Below are 18,033 nucleotides of genomic sequence, written 5' to 3' on the forward strand. Positions count from 1 at the left end.
GAAAATAAAAAGAAAAAAAAAGTATCTACATAACTGTATAAAAACCTTGTGTATGAAAATACACTCGTAGCACTCAGCTGTTCAAAAATAAAACAAAAAATGAATGGATGGGTTAAAAATCAGGTTTAGGTGCTGAGCGGTTACAAAGAGTAGTTCACTTTGCATTTGGACAGTGTTAAGACAATGTTTTTAATGTGGATGCTAGTGCAGAAACCAGAGATTAAACACAAAGAGACGCAGACAGCTACCACATGCAGGAAAAGGAGGTTACAGGCACGGCAGCACCAGGAGCTCGCCCATCACCACGGGGAGGAGGAAGGGACAGGCATAGCAACCACAAGCCCAAAAGCAGAAAAGCGCATACCTTCAGCTTGGAATGAAAATCACGAGATTTCCTTCTGGCAAGAACCTGAATGTGACTAGACACCTGCAGGGTAGGGGAAGGGAGGAAACAAAGGAAAAGCCTGTAACCATGGAGATGAAAAGCCCCCTACAACTGGGCAAGCCAAACGTACCTTAATGGCGGCTTGAATTTCTCGAACTTTCTTTCTTGCTAAGACCTGTATGTGACTAGACACCTACATTGTTCAGGTTTATAGGAACAAAAAAGAAAAAAGAAAAAAGAAAAAAGAAAAAAAAACAAACAAACAAAAGAAAAACAAAAAGCAAATCAAATTTAAAATATCTATTTTTCTCTTTTTTAAAAAAAGAAAAAAAAACTTCCGAGGGAATTGAGTTATTTGCATCTTCAGTAAGCTCTGATGTTAAAGATACCACATTCCCAGACAGATACCCAGCTCTTACCACTGAGGCTTAACAATACTGGTCATCACTGCAGTGACTTGTTAAGGAAAAAAGATGTGCAGCCTACTGAGTTGTGCACTCAGCTACAAGAGAGAGGACACAGCCTGCAGCTGGTTGCAGCCCGCATGCTTTGGGACAGACCCCATCCACAGGTGGGTCCCACACTCTGCAGCAGGCAGCCCACAGGACTTCCACCTCTCAGCCAGGGCTGCAGATGCCCACCCTGACCCCTGGGCTGCAGACATAATGATGTTGGGAAGTTGTGTCCATTCATTCGTATTGTGTTCTACAGCTCCAGCAAGGAGCTTTCAGGCTGTGTTTTGGCCCAACTGCAATGTTCCAAGTTCTGGAACAAATGGTAAAATATTGGCATGATGCAGTCCCAGAAATCACTCTGCCTTTCTCTGCAATGTCAAAATGATCATGTAACTAGAGACAAGTAACTGGGCATCAGCTCGAGTCATGTCTAGGTTTGGTCTGTTTTGCATTTTGCATTTTTACATTTGCATTTTGGTCAGAAATGTGTGCAATCCCTGCCCTGCACCAGACCATTTCATAGCCCAGTTGTTGTTGCCTGTGCAGTGAAGGGTTGGGGCCCTGACTCACATTCTTATTTATTCTGCCACATGTTGATATTCATGACATCAATGCTGAGGGTTTAGTGATGCTGACCAGCATTGCTTTGTACTGCTCAGCACCCCTCAGATCTCTATGTGAAGGTTTAAAAACTGCAGTGATGGGAAAAAATGCTAAAGAAAAATCTCAGTCTGATTTGACCAAGGGCATATCAGGTGTATAGTTTTCCTGAGTTAGTTAAAATTACTGACTGGGAAAGAGCACAAGCAAAAGAAAAGGAGAAACAAAGTTTTGTTTCCTCTCTCTGTAAGATTATTCCATGACAATAGCAACAACAACAACAAAACAAAACAATAACAACAAAAAAGCAAGCCTGATTTTTTAGTAGAGAAGCAAATAAAAATGCATAAGTGAGTGCAGCCCCTGAAGGCCACCTTCAGAGAGTTCTTCAGGAAGCAGCTTGGGAACTAGACTGCAGTAATTTAGCGTTATACTTTTGCTTACTAAGCAATTTTGTGGTCAAACATGTAGACCAAGTTTTGACACGTGTTCACTTGTTTTGCTTTCAGCAGGATATTAGTGGTGTTAAAGGTTATACAGGAAGCACAACTGTAACATTTAATTGTTCAGTTGAAATTCGGAACTAATGACAAAGTCTTCTAGACACTTACCAAAACTGATTAATGAAACATTATAGAGGGACATACAAGAACAGAGGCCATGTGCAACCCATCACAGCCCTCTTGGTTTTACCGCAGCTCTGCCAGCACATGCTGGACACCAATCCAGCCCAGTCTGCATTTCAAATCCTGATGCCATTTTAAGATCCTCAGTGTAGCTCCCAATGGGGGGAGTCTGCATGAGCGTAACACAGGGCAGAGCTTGGGCTTTTGCCTTTTGTTCACAGATTTCTTTGCCAATCTTCTGTTTGTTCCTTTTCTCCATGCACTGCAGTTTCTCTCCTTTCTCATAGCTTTTTTCATCTCTCATACATATGCTTTCTCCCCAGTTGACAAAGAACACCACCCAGGCAAAATATCACCCACTTCAAAAAGCTTTAAGCAAGAGATTTGGCAGCAGGCCATCTTTATGTGTTCTGACTCAGCGTCCCCTTTCTCTGCTTTACAAAACACGCATAGCATGCAAGTGTATGAGCTGCTGCCTTCTCCTTTGCCACGCACGTGGAGGGAAATCTCAAACTTAGGGAAAACAAATGGACTCTGCAATTTGCAAAGCATTTTGAAACAGTGCAAGGGCTCAAGAACCACCACACAAACCATACAGATCATGTGCCTTCTGTAAGGCTGCTGAACCCCAAGGATATTATAAATCAAAGGATTTAGTCATATGCTATTAAGTTAATAGTTATGCAATAATCGTCTAAAAAAGACTTAAGACTGGCTCAAGGTATATTCTGAGTCGTTGATGAATGAAATCTTGCCATGGTCACAGTCTAGGAGCCTGAAGGCTCTGTGAGGAATTTTTTTTAATCATTATTTCATCCTGTAGCAAGTACTGCCCACAAGCTGAAAGCATGATTAGCATCAATCTCATTAGATAATTTTTATTCGTTCACTTCTCATATCCAATAATCACAACCTTTATTATATTGGTGAATTGGCTGGACATTCAGAAACTATCACTGGTTATTCACCATCTCAAAATGATCATTTCATTCCGTAATTATCCTTATAGAGAAAGGAACAATGCTATATGCTTCTGCTTTGACTTTTGATTTTTTTCCCCAAATACAGGGGATAATAACCTCATATACATGTAGACCAATAGAAAATGCGTCTCCAACTTTCACTGAAATTATGCACATTAAAAAAATCTGGAATTTAAAATATTTTTCTAAAAAGTGTGAATTTAACTGTGAAGTCAGTGAAGTCGATACACGATCTTGTCAGAGCTGAAGCACAGACAGCCACCACAGCCAAAAACACCACGTTTTGTTATTCACCGAAACGCATACTTCCCCACTGGGTTATTTTACCTGCTTCCTGGTCCGTGTCTTCCCTGTTCTAAGTTTGATGTATCTGGCTATCAATTCATTCCTACCTGAAACAAAGAAAAATGAATGGTAAGGGACAAGCAGCAACACATCTATAAACATCATCAAAATATGACACTGAAACATATGAGCTGCATACATGTGAGACTGACCTTTTCTTGTACCTACTCTGCTTTTACTTTGCAAACTATTCATCAACATTTTGTATTGTTCAACAGTACTTCTATTCCATCTCCTTAACACTGTATATGCCCTACCGACAGCACACAGAGGCTATAGTGTTTTTCCAATGAAGACCTGGAGTTGTAGGCAGGCAGAGAGGCAGCACTATGGCCACTGACCAGGATGGTCTTGGGCTAAAGACACTTGTCCGAAGGGCTGACACAAGGTCTGGCCTCTCCCTGTTTTTATCTTCCAACTACACCGGGTGGTGTTTGCCACACAGGCCCACCTGGGTCTTGTGAAGACCACTTACCACTCAACCCAAAGCACTGATCAGCCTAATAGTATGGTTTTGTGTTGGCATTTTCTCCAGCTTAATTCTTCAAGGAGGAGAGCAAAATCTTCTAATTCTGTTGGGGAGCACTCTGCCTCTCCCACTGACTGAAATCACTGTCTCACCACGTTGTAAATCACATCCTTAATGCCATGCACAAGAACAGTAACCCTGCAGCGCAGAAGTTCCTGCTGCAGCATGGCTGATCAACACGGTGGTTTGTTATTTAGAGCTCTATTTCACTTGGAAATACTCTATATTTCCAAGTGTCTGAAATGGCTATTTGACTCTTCTTCAGTCACACACTGCGCTACTTAATACGAACTAATATTTTCTTTCCAAATAATTTCCTTCCTAAATATTGCTGACATGGATGATAACAAAGTTCTATGTGGTGTCCTGTTTATTTTCATTGCATATTATGTTACTTCTTTATGAGTTGTAATAACTTAAATGTACTTGTTTAACAAGTCCTAAGTTATGGAGCTATTTGCATTCAGCACAGGGGAAAAGCCCAAGTGTAGAAAATGAGAAAACTGATTTAGCAGTGAGCTGAAAATGGAAAGGCTAAGAAAATAACCTGTCGCCCACCAAGTTGTTTTAAAGTGGACGAGTACACAGCTGGAGAGTGTAGAAAGGAGAGAAATGGAGCTGCTCTACCTTTCATTAGTATTACTCAGAAAAGCTCTTCGATGGAGAAGTTTACAGTCTAGGGAAAAAAAAAAAACGAGGGAGAGATCAAGATCCTGAGGCCATGGCAACAAGAAGGAAGAGAAAGTGGCCTATGATGATGGCAGGTAACACTAAATTTGGGGAAGATAACTTTCACTTCTGTTCTGTCCCTTTAAAAAGCACTGCTTGAGCACACAAAAATGAATAGAAAAACAGGAGGACACACTCGACTGCCTGCAGCTGGGAAGCCCAAAGGGGCAGCAGCCTGTAAGCCCAGCAGCAGCCCTTCTGCAGCTCTCTGAGACGCAGAGGAATTGTGGTCACAGCACAGATCACTCCAGACAACTATGTCCATTCCAGCAGCCCTGTGCAGCCCTCAGCTGCAGCTGAGGCAGGAAGAGTTAAATATTCTCATGGCTTCACAGTATTCTCCCCAGTCAAGAGAGCTAAAAAACTATTTTTAAAAGAAAGCTCAGATTCCCAGGCAGCCACTTGACACAAAAAGCAGCTCTATAAAAAACACTCAGCTCTGAAAGTCCAGACTGCATTATTCAAAGTATCAGTAAGTGCTGTCCCCACTTAGGCCCCAGGTCCATCCATGAAGCTCTTTGGCTGGAATCAGGAGGGGTCTGGCCAGCCCTGCTCCAGCCCAGCAGGAGATGACTGACAACATTGTGCTTTCCCTTAAGGCGAGATCCAGCTGGAGTCCAGTTCAAGAGTCAATACAAGGTGGAACAGAATGACAGGGAGAAGGAGCTCTACAAGGAACCATGCAAAGTGATCGAGGCAACAGCCTTATTTTTCCTTTACAGCTACATTTTCAACATGGAAATATGCACCTTGTTCAGCCAGAGCAGGGGATATTCAAAAGCTTCATGAAGCTCAGTAAATATCTTTTGCTTAACCAGAATGATCTGAAAAGATGTGGAATTTGTTTTGAACCCCCAAAATACCATAAACACAAACATAAGCACTTCCTTGGCATACACAACGTAGGTGCCCCAAGTCAAAGCTTACAGACTTTGTGTTATCTACCAAATACTGTTGCTCTTCTTAACCAGCTGTGATGGATTCTAACAGAAAAGACCTTACCTCCTGACCCAGCAAGGTCAGAAGAGGATTTTAAGGAGAGGAAGGACAAATAACCCTAAAAAACGCTCTTTCCTTTCCTTGGGAATGAGAAGAGTTTGAAAGAAAAGAGGCTCAAAAACTTCTTTAACTGGCCATTAAAAACACTAGGGTGAAAAATGTCAGGTAATAAACAGATCTGTTTTTCTCTAAGAAGGGCTCAGCTGTGGAAATACTTTTCATACACACCCTCTCGATCTCTCCCTGTCACATTTATATACAGGAAATTGCCTAGTAGAAGAGGAGAGGTCAGGTTTATGAACTGTAAATGTTCAGCTCCTTCTCCTTGTCATCTACTATGACAGTCTCCTGCTCTGAATGATTTGGTTCAGGTATGAAGGAGAGGTGTGGGAAGGTGACCAGTCAGATAAAATATCTTCACTGTTCAGCAGTCCTTTCTAGGGATCTTCAAAGGGTTGGGAGAGGACAACATGAAGCATTTTATAACGGTTTTTCTGAACGTGTTTTGCTTTTAAAGTCACTCTTTATCTGTCATGCCCTCCTGTAACACCAGTGCAATTGCAAAATGCATTTTTCTCCCTGCACTGACACAGGGGAAGATGCATTTTACACAACAAAACATCTTTCTCAGTCGTGGCCGGAAGAAAAAAAGGGTTCTGCTGGCTAACAGCCCCACCTGGGCTCCCAGACTCCCTTTGCCTGCTCTGAGGAGCATCATCCCAAACGAAGGAGAGGACAGCAATCCCAGACACCTCACAGGCAGTGAATGAGGACTGACATATCTGCTCTTCTCCTCTTAAATAAGTAGGAGCAGCTGCTGAGAGGGGAGGCTCCCACCCACCCCCCCCAGAGGCAGTTGTTGCTCCAACAGAGGGTCCTTGTCCGGGGAAACCTCCCCCGCTACCATTAATTCCAAAAGCAACCTTAAGAGACTTAGCATCAGCCCCCACAAAGGTCTCCGTGAGGCTCCTGGGTGCCACCCTCGGTGCACCCTTTGGTGGGCAAAAGGAGCACCCCACAGGCAGCTCTGCAGGGCCTTGAGTGAGTTGTGGAGTCAGCCCAGGCATGCGGGGTATTGGCTGCAGGTGTCCCTGCTCAATCCTGTGGCATCACGGTGTATGGGGCAGGCAGCTGGCTTTACTTAGAACATGAATGACACAAATCAAGCTCCTACCCCAGATCCCAGTAATAGGCCCCATCCAAATGTGATAAAAATAGACAAGTATGGGAAATTTAGTTGGTTAGCCATTGGAAAATGAACAGCTGATTTATAAAGTTTCCACAGTTAGCAAAAAATTGTAAGTAATGACCATGTAGCAACACCTTTCTCCCCCTCCCCCCCCCCTAAATAATGGCATACTATGATTTTCACAAATTCAAATTCTTCCAGACTGTGGCTTGACACAGGTTTTTCATATACTTAGTACACAGCCTGGACACAGACCTACGTGTTCGACTTCTCTTAAAACAAACATTCCACCTCCTATGTCACGTTCGTGGCCATATTTCCAGCATGGCAAAGCTCTGTCAGCATCTGGGCTCCATTAGGAGCCTCCAGCATGCTCCCAGGCCTCAGGCAGAGCCCGTGTGTGTGCTGCCTGCAGCACCGCATCCCTTTGTCTGTGCTGCTCACACATGAGCCAGCATGAGCCAGACTAAAGGCCCAGCCAACATGGGGGTCTGCACACAGACATGGGGTGCAGGCTGGTTGGGGTGAGGGTTTCCCTCCAGTGGGAGGCGGCTGTGGGATCCGAGGCAGCTGAGCTTTCCTGCTGCCTTTTGCCAGCAGAACTCCCAACTTTGGAAGAGCTTGCCTAAAATTGGCCAGTGCCGCTTTCTGAAGACGCTCGAAAGCTAAATTGGCTAACAAAAAACCTCTTGTAGATAAAAGAGCTCAGTAAGTCAACTGGCTAAGCAGTTTAAACCCCTAAGTAAGGCATCCTCTATTTAAACATTATAGGCAAATCTAATTTAAGCTTTTAAAAATATTATGGGCAGGTGTTTAAGTTGCCCGCACCCTGGGTTTGGGGGGCTGGAGGGGGTTGGGCGGTGCTTCGAGGCAGGCAGCATTTTGTTCAGACAAGCTTTCTGTACAGGGCCACGTGATGCAGGCCAAATAAACAGCATCTGGGGATTTTCAATTACAGACCTTCACCCAGCATGCCTGCACTGTAATCTCTACCAGATGAGGCTCAGGCCTCACTATTTTCAATAATTCACACACTGTGTACACATAACATGACAATAAGGGCATTCATGCAACCGCCTGATTCGCACATCAAAGCTCCCAAATGGCCAGCTGTAAGCATGCTTACTGCTGAATAATTCATTCTTTTCACAGGCTTGAAAAAATGCTCAGCGGGAGTTGGCAAGCTTGTGTTCTTTCCTGTGTGGTATGCTAAACTCAAATTTTGAAAGAGGTACAGCCCCACTAAAAAGAGTCAGGGATCCAACTATTTAAATGTGCATTTGTGAGCTCTTGGATGGTTCCTTCCAATAAAAAAAAAAAAGCAAAGTGGGAAAAAAAACCCAAACCCATAATCTAAATGAGCTACATTTCCAAGTGGGCAGAGGAGATAAGATGAAATAGCCTGCATGCTTGCTGGGGCAGGTGTTTAATAAAAATAAAATGATTAAACTGTTTTCCTGACAGTCAGATTTGTTCTACACATATTACTCCTCACTGAGTACCCCACATACACCAGATGCATCACAGTCAACAAGTTCGGCAAACTTGAAATTTCCAAACACACAGCATAAATTTCCTACTCTACAACAAAGAGGGTTTTAGTCAAGACTAACACGTAAGAAAAAGGCACAGAAACAGCTCTGCTGTTCCTGTGGCTCCTTTTCCGTATTCTTACAGCTTCGGGCTGAATTCTAATTTCTAGATGATATTTTAACAACCTACATTTGCTGTGGGGACTTTGAACATTCAGCTTGCAACCTGTGAGCCTTCCAAATGTTGAAAATACTTCGGCTTTATGCAACAGACTCATCATTCCTTTATGACAAACAAAAAAGAGAGAGAAAAAAAGTGTCCGCTTCATAATATCAAGTTTTCTTGACTGTCAATCAATGCCAGAACCATCAGGATCAACTAGTCATGACCTCTCCTTACAGCAAACACATGCTGCTCACCAGCTGTGGACTGTGTTTTTTACACCCTTTTCTCTATCATTCAGAAGGCTTCCTCCTAATCACAATAATCCCAAAAATGCTAAAACATATCAATCGTCTTTTAAGCCCAGCCTACAAAAGGCCAGCCGTCCTGCCTTTATGGGCTTGTCCAACAGCAGCTGATACTTCATTCAACTACAAATCCAATTTAGCAGTTACAAGAGGTTTAGCATCACTGGAAAAATATTGGTGTTGATCCTGCACTCTTAAGTCAGCAAATATTCTTTTGCCATATTGTTTAGCTTTTTCTGCCATATTTCCACTTCTGCTGGATTTCCCTGAATGACTTCAACAACAGCTTTTAACCTCCGAACTGGTAATATTTACAGTTAATCAAACAGCAATCTTTAAAATATGTTTACTACAATTACAAAAACATAAGCCTATTTCTATTCCAACTGTTACAATACTAAAAAGAAAACAAAACAAACAAACAAAAAACAAAAAAAACAAAAAAACCCAAAAACACAAGAAACCCAACTCAGCCAACAACTCTAAAAAGAAACACAGTCATTTAATGCAAAACCATAGAGAACATTCATGCACGAGTTAGGCAGGATGTTATTTATTACAGCCCTTTGGGCAAGTTCATGGCAATTCTTTCACTTACGTATTTTTAATTACCAAATGAGCCCATGCAAATGCTTCCTTCATTCCTCTCTTCTGCTTTTTTTCCCCACCTCCTCCTTTAAGCATCAGTGTAAGCGCATGTGATGCCTTAAGGTAAAGATGAGACACTTAGAGAATTTACTATTCACCAGCCCCAGATGTCTGAGGCCACTCTGTTTGGGCAGCCTTTAGTAAAAGTAAGGCAAGAAACAACTCTGCTGGCCCCTAGGAGAGAACGGGTACTGCTTTTCTCTTGCTGTGCAGCAAAAACTATTGGCCTTAGACCTGCATCAAGCACTGGTTTTCTACCTCTCTGTATGGGCCTGGGGGCAAAGCAAAATAACCAAGCATCTGATATCTTCCGGGGCTTGTTGTTTAGCTCCTGCAACCAGACCTTCCCAAATCAAAGCTCTGGATTTACGTAGGAACCATGCAGAAAAGCCTTCATCTCAGGACTGGACTGGCATGAGAGAAAGACCTTGAGTCCCTAAGAGGGTTACAAGGGCTGCCAGAATGGTATGTGTGCACAGAGACACATGTATCCTATTACAGTAAGCCACTTCAGTATTACTATACACAAATTAACTGTTTGCACAGTGTACTGTTACCAGGTTGCCCAAGAGGACAGGGAAAAAAAATATCCAAGAAATAAAATAACTGAAACAATCCTTTTGGGTGCTAATGAGCTAACCACTGCAATTACTCATTGAAGTTATATCACAATACTTCCAAATAAAATAACTTTTTTGTACTGCATTAAAAACAACGAAGTGATTCCAGATTGAAGCAACATCACAACTTAATTTATACAGCAAAAGGGAAATGACCTCGTGGTAGCATGGAATGACATTCTCATCATGTCAAGTCCTAACCTTCTGGTTTCATTCCAGCCTCAGTTTTAAACAAAACAACAAAGGCAGCCCATCTACACATCTGGTTTAGAAATCTTCACTGACACTAATGCAATGCATTGGATTCCATTTGGAAGGTTTTCACACTGGGAAATATTCCATATAAGCTATGTTTATTAATTTTCTTCTGAGTTTTTCAAAACACGGGCAGAACATATTCCAAAGAGAAAAAAGAGTGATCCAGAGATCTCTCTGAATATTCATTAATTAAGATTTTGTCGGTGTCAGTTGTCTCAACAAAAGAAGGTTTTATAATTCACTCTAAGCCCTGTTTAATTAAAATTTAAATGTTATAAAAACACATGGAAAATTTCACTCTCTCGTAATTAAATTATTTTCTACTTACTATAAACTGTATTTTACTGCAATCAAAAACGCATTTCAAAACAAACAGCTATTTTAGGTTTCAGAATACACAAAGAAATCCCCACAGGAAAAAAATCCCCAAACTTGACCTTTGCCATGTATCTGGATCAGCTAATCTGACATTCTTTTTCTTTTTATTATTTCCCCTGCTATGATAAGAACTCTCAGTAACCTATCTGCAAAGACCCTGCACAACTTCCACACACATATGGAACCACTGCTTTATTTTGCACAGTAGCTGCAGTTCTGCAGTGACATGAGAAGTTTAGAAACAGGACTATCCACAGCGCAACCCACCGAAAGACTGGTTTGGCCGGGAATCCTTCAAACACACAGACAGTGGGGCTGGCTGACCTGTCATGCATGGTGGATGAGTTAACGGGATTAAAACCACTATTTGCATCAGAATAGATAAAAATTAGCAAAATAGAATTTCTCAGTAGGTGGCTTCATTTCTGTTTATACTTAGGCAAAATGAAGTTCACTTTTGAAGGAATTACAATTGTTTAAGCAATGCTCGTTTGCAGAGGAGAAATTCTGCCTGTTTGCTTTCTACTATTTATTTTTTAAGGAAACACTTTTAACTATGACTAAATAGTATCTTTTCTTGCTCATGTTCAATACTAAAGCGTTACACAACCCTCTTTAAGCTGTAGGTATGTCTTATCGCTTACACATTTCTAACCTCCGTATACCAAAAAGTCTTTTGAATTCAGAGCAGAATGATCCAAAAAGCCAAAAAAATAGCTTTAAATTGTGCACTGATGTGCCATGAGGTTCTGAGCATGAGCCTGTGACTCAAGAATTGTGAGAGGCAGCTGCTGGAAATGCTGTGTTTCCTTTGACTGGACTCATATTGCACACACTGATGGTACTTAAAAGCCTGGGAAATGGCTGCACAAAGCAACATAATGAAAGGCTCACCTTGAAGAACAGCATTATATTGTTTATACAATATAACTTTGAAAGAACTCTGGATGAACATGTCAGTGCTCACAAGCTGGATAATATGCACAGAAACTCCAGAAACATCCACGGACAAACTCTCCCCTTTCCTACACACAGGATTAGGTTTTGTCTGTCAGACACGAGTGTGGATCTGCAAATGAGTGGAGGTCCCTCTCTCTGCAAGGCTCACGTATCTGGTCTGCGGGCAGTGCGCATCCTCCAGAAAGCCCCATACATTCTGTAAAACATGTCTGTCTACTGTCAAATATGCCTTTGAACTCCTCCGCTATAGTAATGGCAGACTGCACTCACTGTGGGGTGCCCCATTGCAGCATTAATAAAGAGCAAAGCAGAGCATTCAAATGGTAGATTTCTCCCACCAACGATATTACAAATGGGAAGAGCTGTGACATGATTTCTCATTCAGCAGTTACTGTAATGAGATTTTAATAGAGAAGGTCTCTTCCCTTGCTCAGCGATTGGGACTGTGGGCAGATCCAGAAGCTGTCTTAAGAAGTCAGCGCTGAGGACTGCTCCCAGGGCTGCAGGAGAGAGGGCCTTCATTTGCACCTCCACAGACTCAGTGTTGGCATTTCCTGCAGCTCTTTGCAAAAGCTGTTTATTTAGCTTATGAATTATTTGGTGTCTGTGTCCCATGCAGTTGAAACGCTTTGTTTTCACAGCAGGTGCAAAGAGGTATTTAAATTTGCATTACATCCAGAGTATTTACACTGCAGTTTGCGTTACATGATGGCCTCCGACAGCAGATGGGCCAAGTGGAGAAACATTTGACCAATATATGAAAAAGCCTGGGATACATCCAACACCAACCTTGGTTTCCAAGTCATTTCACAAGCACAAAGTGACATTTTGTGGAGACTTTATAGCTAACAATGCACTCCTAGCTACAGTACAAAAAATATTTTGCTCCACAAGAGAGACCCATAACACACTTCAGCTAGCAAGCAACTCATTTCTTACAGACCTGGACCAAGAACTGGAATAGTTCAGCTCTTTTTAGCCTAAAGAAGGAGCGATTGGACTTGTCCACGATTCCAGGATTGACAGAAACCAGTCCAGATCAGTTCTGTCCCTGCTCCCATGCTGATCCACCTGGGCCACTGATGTTCCAACCGGTGTGTTGGGGAAGGACAGCATCCATGCATGTCTAGAGGATCCCCAAGACAAGGGGAGAAAAAGAAACCTTAATGCCACCATGAGCTCGGTATGAGCACAGCAAGCTGTCACAGAATGGAAAACACCTCCACTTATTTAGAAGCCTAGCCACAAGAGATAGCAACGAAGAGTTAGAGCAGTCTAAAGATACCACACCATAACATGTTTTGTTTATGTATGAAAGTGCTCCTCACAACCTGCTCATTCATCATTATGAAAGATGCCTGCCTGCTCCTGCTCCTCTTCCCCCAGGCCCTGTTGCCACCAGTGAGCCCAACAGCCTGCTGCCAGCCATGTAACCACTGCTCATCTCTTTCACTGGTGCCTTTCAAAATCTGCAGGAGTACCCTGGAGAATCAGAAAGAAATTCTGCTTAGTGTATTTACTAAATGCATTACAGTATGTTTCTAATTTTCTTTTCAAATCACTGTACTTAAGGTGGTTACTTTGGATGATGGGGAAGGCAGTTTTATTAAAAATAATTTTAAGGGGTACTGCATGCCAGAGAATGAGAAGAAAACTGCAGTTATGAATAATCTTTTTACCACTAACTTATTTCCACTGTAAATCATAATTTTGTTTTCCAACTCATACTTTCACTTTATATAGCATTTATCCAAAAGGCATGCATTTTGGAAACCTACTCTTTATTTGTACTGGATAACTAAGTAATGGACTGCAACCCGGCTTCATGTCTAATTCTTAATCCCACTCTTGGCCAGAGGCTGGATGGATGCACCTTGACAAGAAAACTGCAGTATCAAGCAAAGGAGTGGTCTTCAGCTCCACTGGTGAGCAGCTGAGAGCAACAAATCAAACAAGTTTTTAAAGTGTTTAATACTGTATAGCCAGTTTCTTTCTGCTGACAGAAATAAAAACCCCTTGGCAAACCAATTCAATCAGCATCCCATCCTAAGTTACAAGTTTCTGCATATGCAAGCCCAGAAATAACCATCCTGTCCTGTACTAAAAAACAGGCAACACACAGTGCCATACCTAAACTTCTGTCAAGCCCTCCTGGCTCCAGATCTCTTCATTTTACAAACTTTAAGCACTCAGCTTTTGATCATTGTATAACACATGTATGGTCATAAAAGTTTGCTCACCAAGGCCACTGGCAAGTTCATTCTGGCAATAGCACCAGTACCAACATTTTAGCACATATCAGGTTTTTGATGTTCAAAGATGTAAGGAAATGGCCATCAGATTGCCAAAGAAGTTCTGCCTGACACCAACTAGAGCTATGATAACATATGCATGAAGTGATTGAACTGATACTGCAGAGACTTATCAGGAGTGCTCACAAGAGCAACATCCCTTTCATCTGTTGTGAGATGTACATGAATGTATCAGTGCTCACCTCCCACTCTGGATGGTAAATTGAGCCATAGGCTGATTTTCCGTAAGACATAAGACCAAGAAGAAAAAATATACTTACTTACCTCAGAGGCTCACAAATGTTTATATGGAGCTATTAAAAGGCTGAGATGTAAAACAACACATTCATATAAAAGAAAATGAAAGGCTGGTACAGCCAATGCAGTTACATGTTTTCTGTTGGGGGAAATTTATAGCCGCATTACACCTGTCAAGGAGGGTAGTGAGCCACAAGGATTTCCAGATGCCATGTGTGAAGTTTCTCATTTCCCCAACTATACTAAAGTACATTATCACCCAAATGCAAACAAGCTTTAAAAAGTATCTATCATTAAAACATGTGTGGCCCCCTTGCCTGGCCTTAAAGAGATTGAGTTTTTCTTTTCTTTCCTTTCTTTTGAAGCCAAGTGGGAGACTGTGCTGCAGCACTCCCTGGGGGCCTAATGCTGATCTTACTGATGTCAACAGCAATACCTCAAGCTGCATCCCTGCGGCACACTGCGCTGTGTCACTCAGAAAACCTTGCACTGCTGAGCACTGATGTTTCCCTTTCAGAGAGTCAATCAAAAAAGGGGAAGAATCACTGTCGCATTTCTCCTGACGGCTCTGAAGGTGAGAAAAGAGGTATGAAAGGAGCACGGAAGATGAAAGGAAAAGCAAGTTCAAGTTCTTTCTGTAAATGCAACTTGTTGAGCCAGCAGTTGGCTGTGAGGGGCTCATCCTGCTGTACCAATGCCTGCAGGCAGCAGGGCCTCACACCCAGCAGTGTGCTCACAGAGATGGCAATCCAAGTCAAAAGTGCACTCAAGACATGAAGGCCACCTTCAGGACAGCTTCTGAAAGCCTGAAGCAGGAAGGTCTGCCTCATGTCTATGTGGGACTGCTGTATGCTCAGGCATGAGGCTCTCAAGTGAGAGCAAAAACACACCTTGCAATTTATCAGCCTTCAGCTCTAACTAGAAGAAAATGGGAGGAAAATTAAAGCTAGAAAAACTTATGCAAGGAAATGAGCTTATCTCCCAAGTGGATTTGTTGTTACAGTAGGAAACAAAATTTATGCAAAGATCATCACAAGAGTGCTGAAATGAAGAGAGCAATGTAACCACCTGACACTGAGTAGTCCCCACAGATTAATATTTATTTACGGTGAAAGCCATGGTCTCAGTGCAGGAGTTTTGTTAAGTGACATTAACCTGAGTGTTTTGCTGAAGATAAAATCTAAATGGGAGATGCTGATTCCAAAGACTGAGCTGTCTTTTCTGTTTCACATCTGGAAGAACATCAGCAGCAAGGTGTTGAGTGGGAGCAAGGAAGACAGATCTGCTCAAAACAATGAACCAAAGAGAGCATCTGTTAAGGAAAGAGAGGCATGCTGGCACCTCTCAGTCCAGCTGGAAAACCTCTTGCCCAGTTCCATCCAACAAAACCACAGCAGGACTCTGCGTCTAAGGTGTGCTTAGCAAAACCAAAATGAAGGCAGAGGAAAGCACTGTGTCAGCCACAGCAACAGAAATGATTGTATGGCAGTGTTATCATATCAGCTTATGACCACTATCTCAATAAATAGTTTCTGTGTCTCCCCAAAGGACTCAGATCCGACATCTACAGATATCAAAAAGACAATCTTAGAAGTACCATAGCAAATCCCTTGAAACTGTTTTCTTGATCACATCTGACACTTGGCTTGCAGTTGCACCATAGCATATCTGAGTAATAAAAACAGTCCCTCAGAAACTGTCATGCTGCATATTCATACTTTGGAAAAGAGGAACTGAGTCTCTGGTACAGCAAAACCTGTAAATAGCTGCAGACTCAAGGTGCAGAGCATGCAGGCTTCAAGAAACAAAAAACAGGCAATGCAATTATTTCCAGAAATTTAAGTCAATATGATAAATACCTTTTGAAATCTATACAGGGCAAATCATTGTCTTGCAATATCATGATTGAAGCTGAACTGCCTGAACCTTCACCGTCTTAGAGCTGAATAAACTCACTCAGAGTGTCTACTGCACCTGTCAGTGCTTGATACCCCAGTCTGGTTAAAACCTAAGAATATATTGCAAATCAAAGTGTCACTAAAAGAGAGAAAGCAGTCAGAACCACCTAGAGCCACTGAGAAGGTACACAGCAGTGCACATGCAGCACAGGACAGGTGGTGCGGCAGGATCCAGGTCTGTCAGAAGAAAATGCCTTTGCTTGGTCTCTGACTTTGCCAAACATTATTCTCTACCAACAATCTACCCTGTCAATGCCATCTCCTCAATTTAGAGCTCTTGTTGCATTGTTGCTGAAGTACTTTTGTGTGCAGCTGGACTGAGCAAGCCTTTATGACATACCCTAAAAAGCATCACCTCGTTCCAGTTTGCTTAACTCTGAGTTAAGGATTGGCAGAAATTACTGGGGAGAACTGAGACAGACAGACACTTGTGGACAGCTCTGGAGCTGTTGACAACTGAAAAGTTCAGGGGAGAGTCCTGTTTCAATGCAGTATTCAAATATGAATTTAAAACCAAGCTGCTTATAACATTTAAGCACGACTGCAAGCGATGGGTGAAGAAAACTCTTCTCAGCTAAGTTTGGCATCTGAATCCTCTACCTTTTTATTAAAAAGCAGTAAAGATCACAGGAAAAGAACAACAGAGAGCAAACTGGATCAAGAATTTTCCTTCTTTTAAAAAATGTTCTCTTTTAAGTTCATAGTTTCATGTGTTTGAGCAGAGGAAGCAACAGAAACCTAGCTTGAAGATGGCTTTATGTCAGAGACATCAGTGAATAAAAATAGCAAAATCACTCCTGGTTGCTTCTGCTCTTTTATGTAGCTGATGATTCTTACTAAGACTGGGTTAAAATGGTTTAAGATCAAATAAAAATGACTAATATTTCAAAATACTAAAATGTTTACAGGTGAAAACTCTGAGATAGCAAAACTTTTGCACTTGAAATAAATGTTTATCTGGCTTTAGCAATGAGTAAACTGTTATAGCTTATTCAAGCTTGAGAAGCTTAAAATCAGTGCAAATTATATGAATTAGGCACACCTAATCTCATGCTTAAGGACACCTCCTTAAGGTCAGTCTTGTTCCTTCCAATTTGAAAGGTTACGTTGAAGCTGTGTCAGTGGCATCTTGAGGCATGAATATTTATATTTTATATATTATGAATATTTTTATTTATATTTTATGTATGTTTTCTTAAAAATTATGTCATGAGTTACAATTTAAAAGATTCTAGGTTCTTCTTTTTTTCCCCCCTCCCTTTTGTTTGTTTGTTTGTTTCTTTTCCATTCTAAAATGTGGGCAGTAAAACCATCTAGCATTCAATACTGGGCTCAGAAGAAAATCGTTGGCCTGAAAGTTCAGGCTGCTTTCTACAACCTAAAATCCAATACCTCCAGTAACAGATTACATTATAGTTGACCTAAACAGTGGGCAGGATTCTTTATTGAGAAATAATGTCCTTTTACACAAAACCAGTGTTTTCAAAGATCGTATCTTAGAGTGGCGTATGGAAATATAAAACCTCTTGTATTCTCAGGAAGATTACACTAAACCCAGTCACCTAAGTCCAATAAGGCAGAAACACCTATTATGCCATGTAAAAACCTCAAGCATAAACACCCAACATTTTCTTCAGCATCAAAGAAACTATACCACATCATCTAGCAATAAAGTCATCTGAGTGTAAATTAGGCTTCAAGAAGAATGGACACATTTCACAGGAAACAGACATCCTCCAGAAGATTTGTACAAGAATTCCCCATTTTTTATTTCATTACCCCACACAATCTGCAACACACATGCAGGATTCAGTTAAAA

General features: G+C 41.7%; 1 protein-coding gene across 1 annotated transcript; it reads right to left on the minus strand.

Moving 5' to 3' along the window:
- Positions 1 to 10: 10 nt before the first annotated feature.
- On the minus strand, positions 11 to 3,629 carry LOC104910990 (transcriptional enhancer factor TEF-5-like). Its single transcript, XM_019615361.2, has 3 exons — positions 3,377 to 3,629; positions 516 to 578; positions 11 to 427 (listed from the first exon to the last, which is right to left on the minus strand). Exons 1-3 carry the CDS (start codon positions 3,593 to 3,595, stop codon positions 245 to 247), a joined length of 465 nt encoding a protein of 154 aa, XP_019470906.2. The 5' UTR covers positions 3,596 to 3,629; the 3' UTR covers positions 11 to 244.
- Between the last annotated feature and the right edge of the window lie 14,404 nt (positions 3,630 to 18,033).

This window comes from Meleagris gallopavo, chromosome 5 (genome assembly GCF_000146605.3).
Source record: "Meleagris gallopavo isolate NT-WF06-2002-E0010 breed Aviagen turkey brand Nicholas breeding stock chromosome 5, Turkey_5.1, whole genome shotgun sequence".
In the NCBI taxonomy this organism is placed as follows: Eukaryota; Metazoa; Chordata; class Aves; order Galliformes; family Phasianidae; genus Meleagris; species Meleagris gallopavo.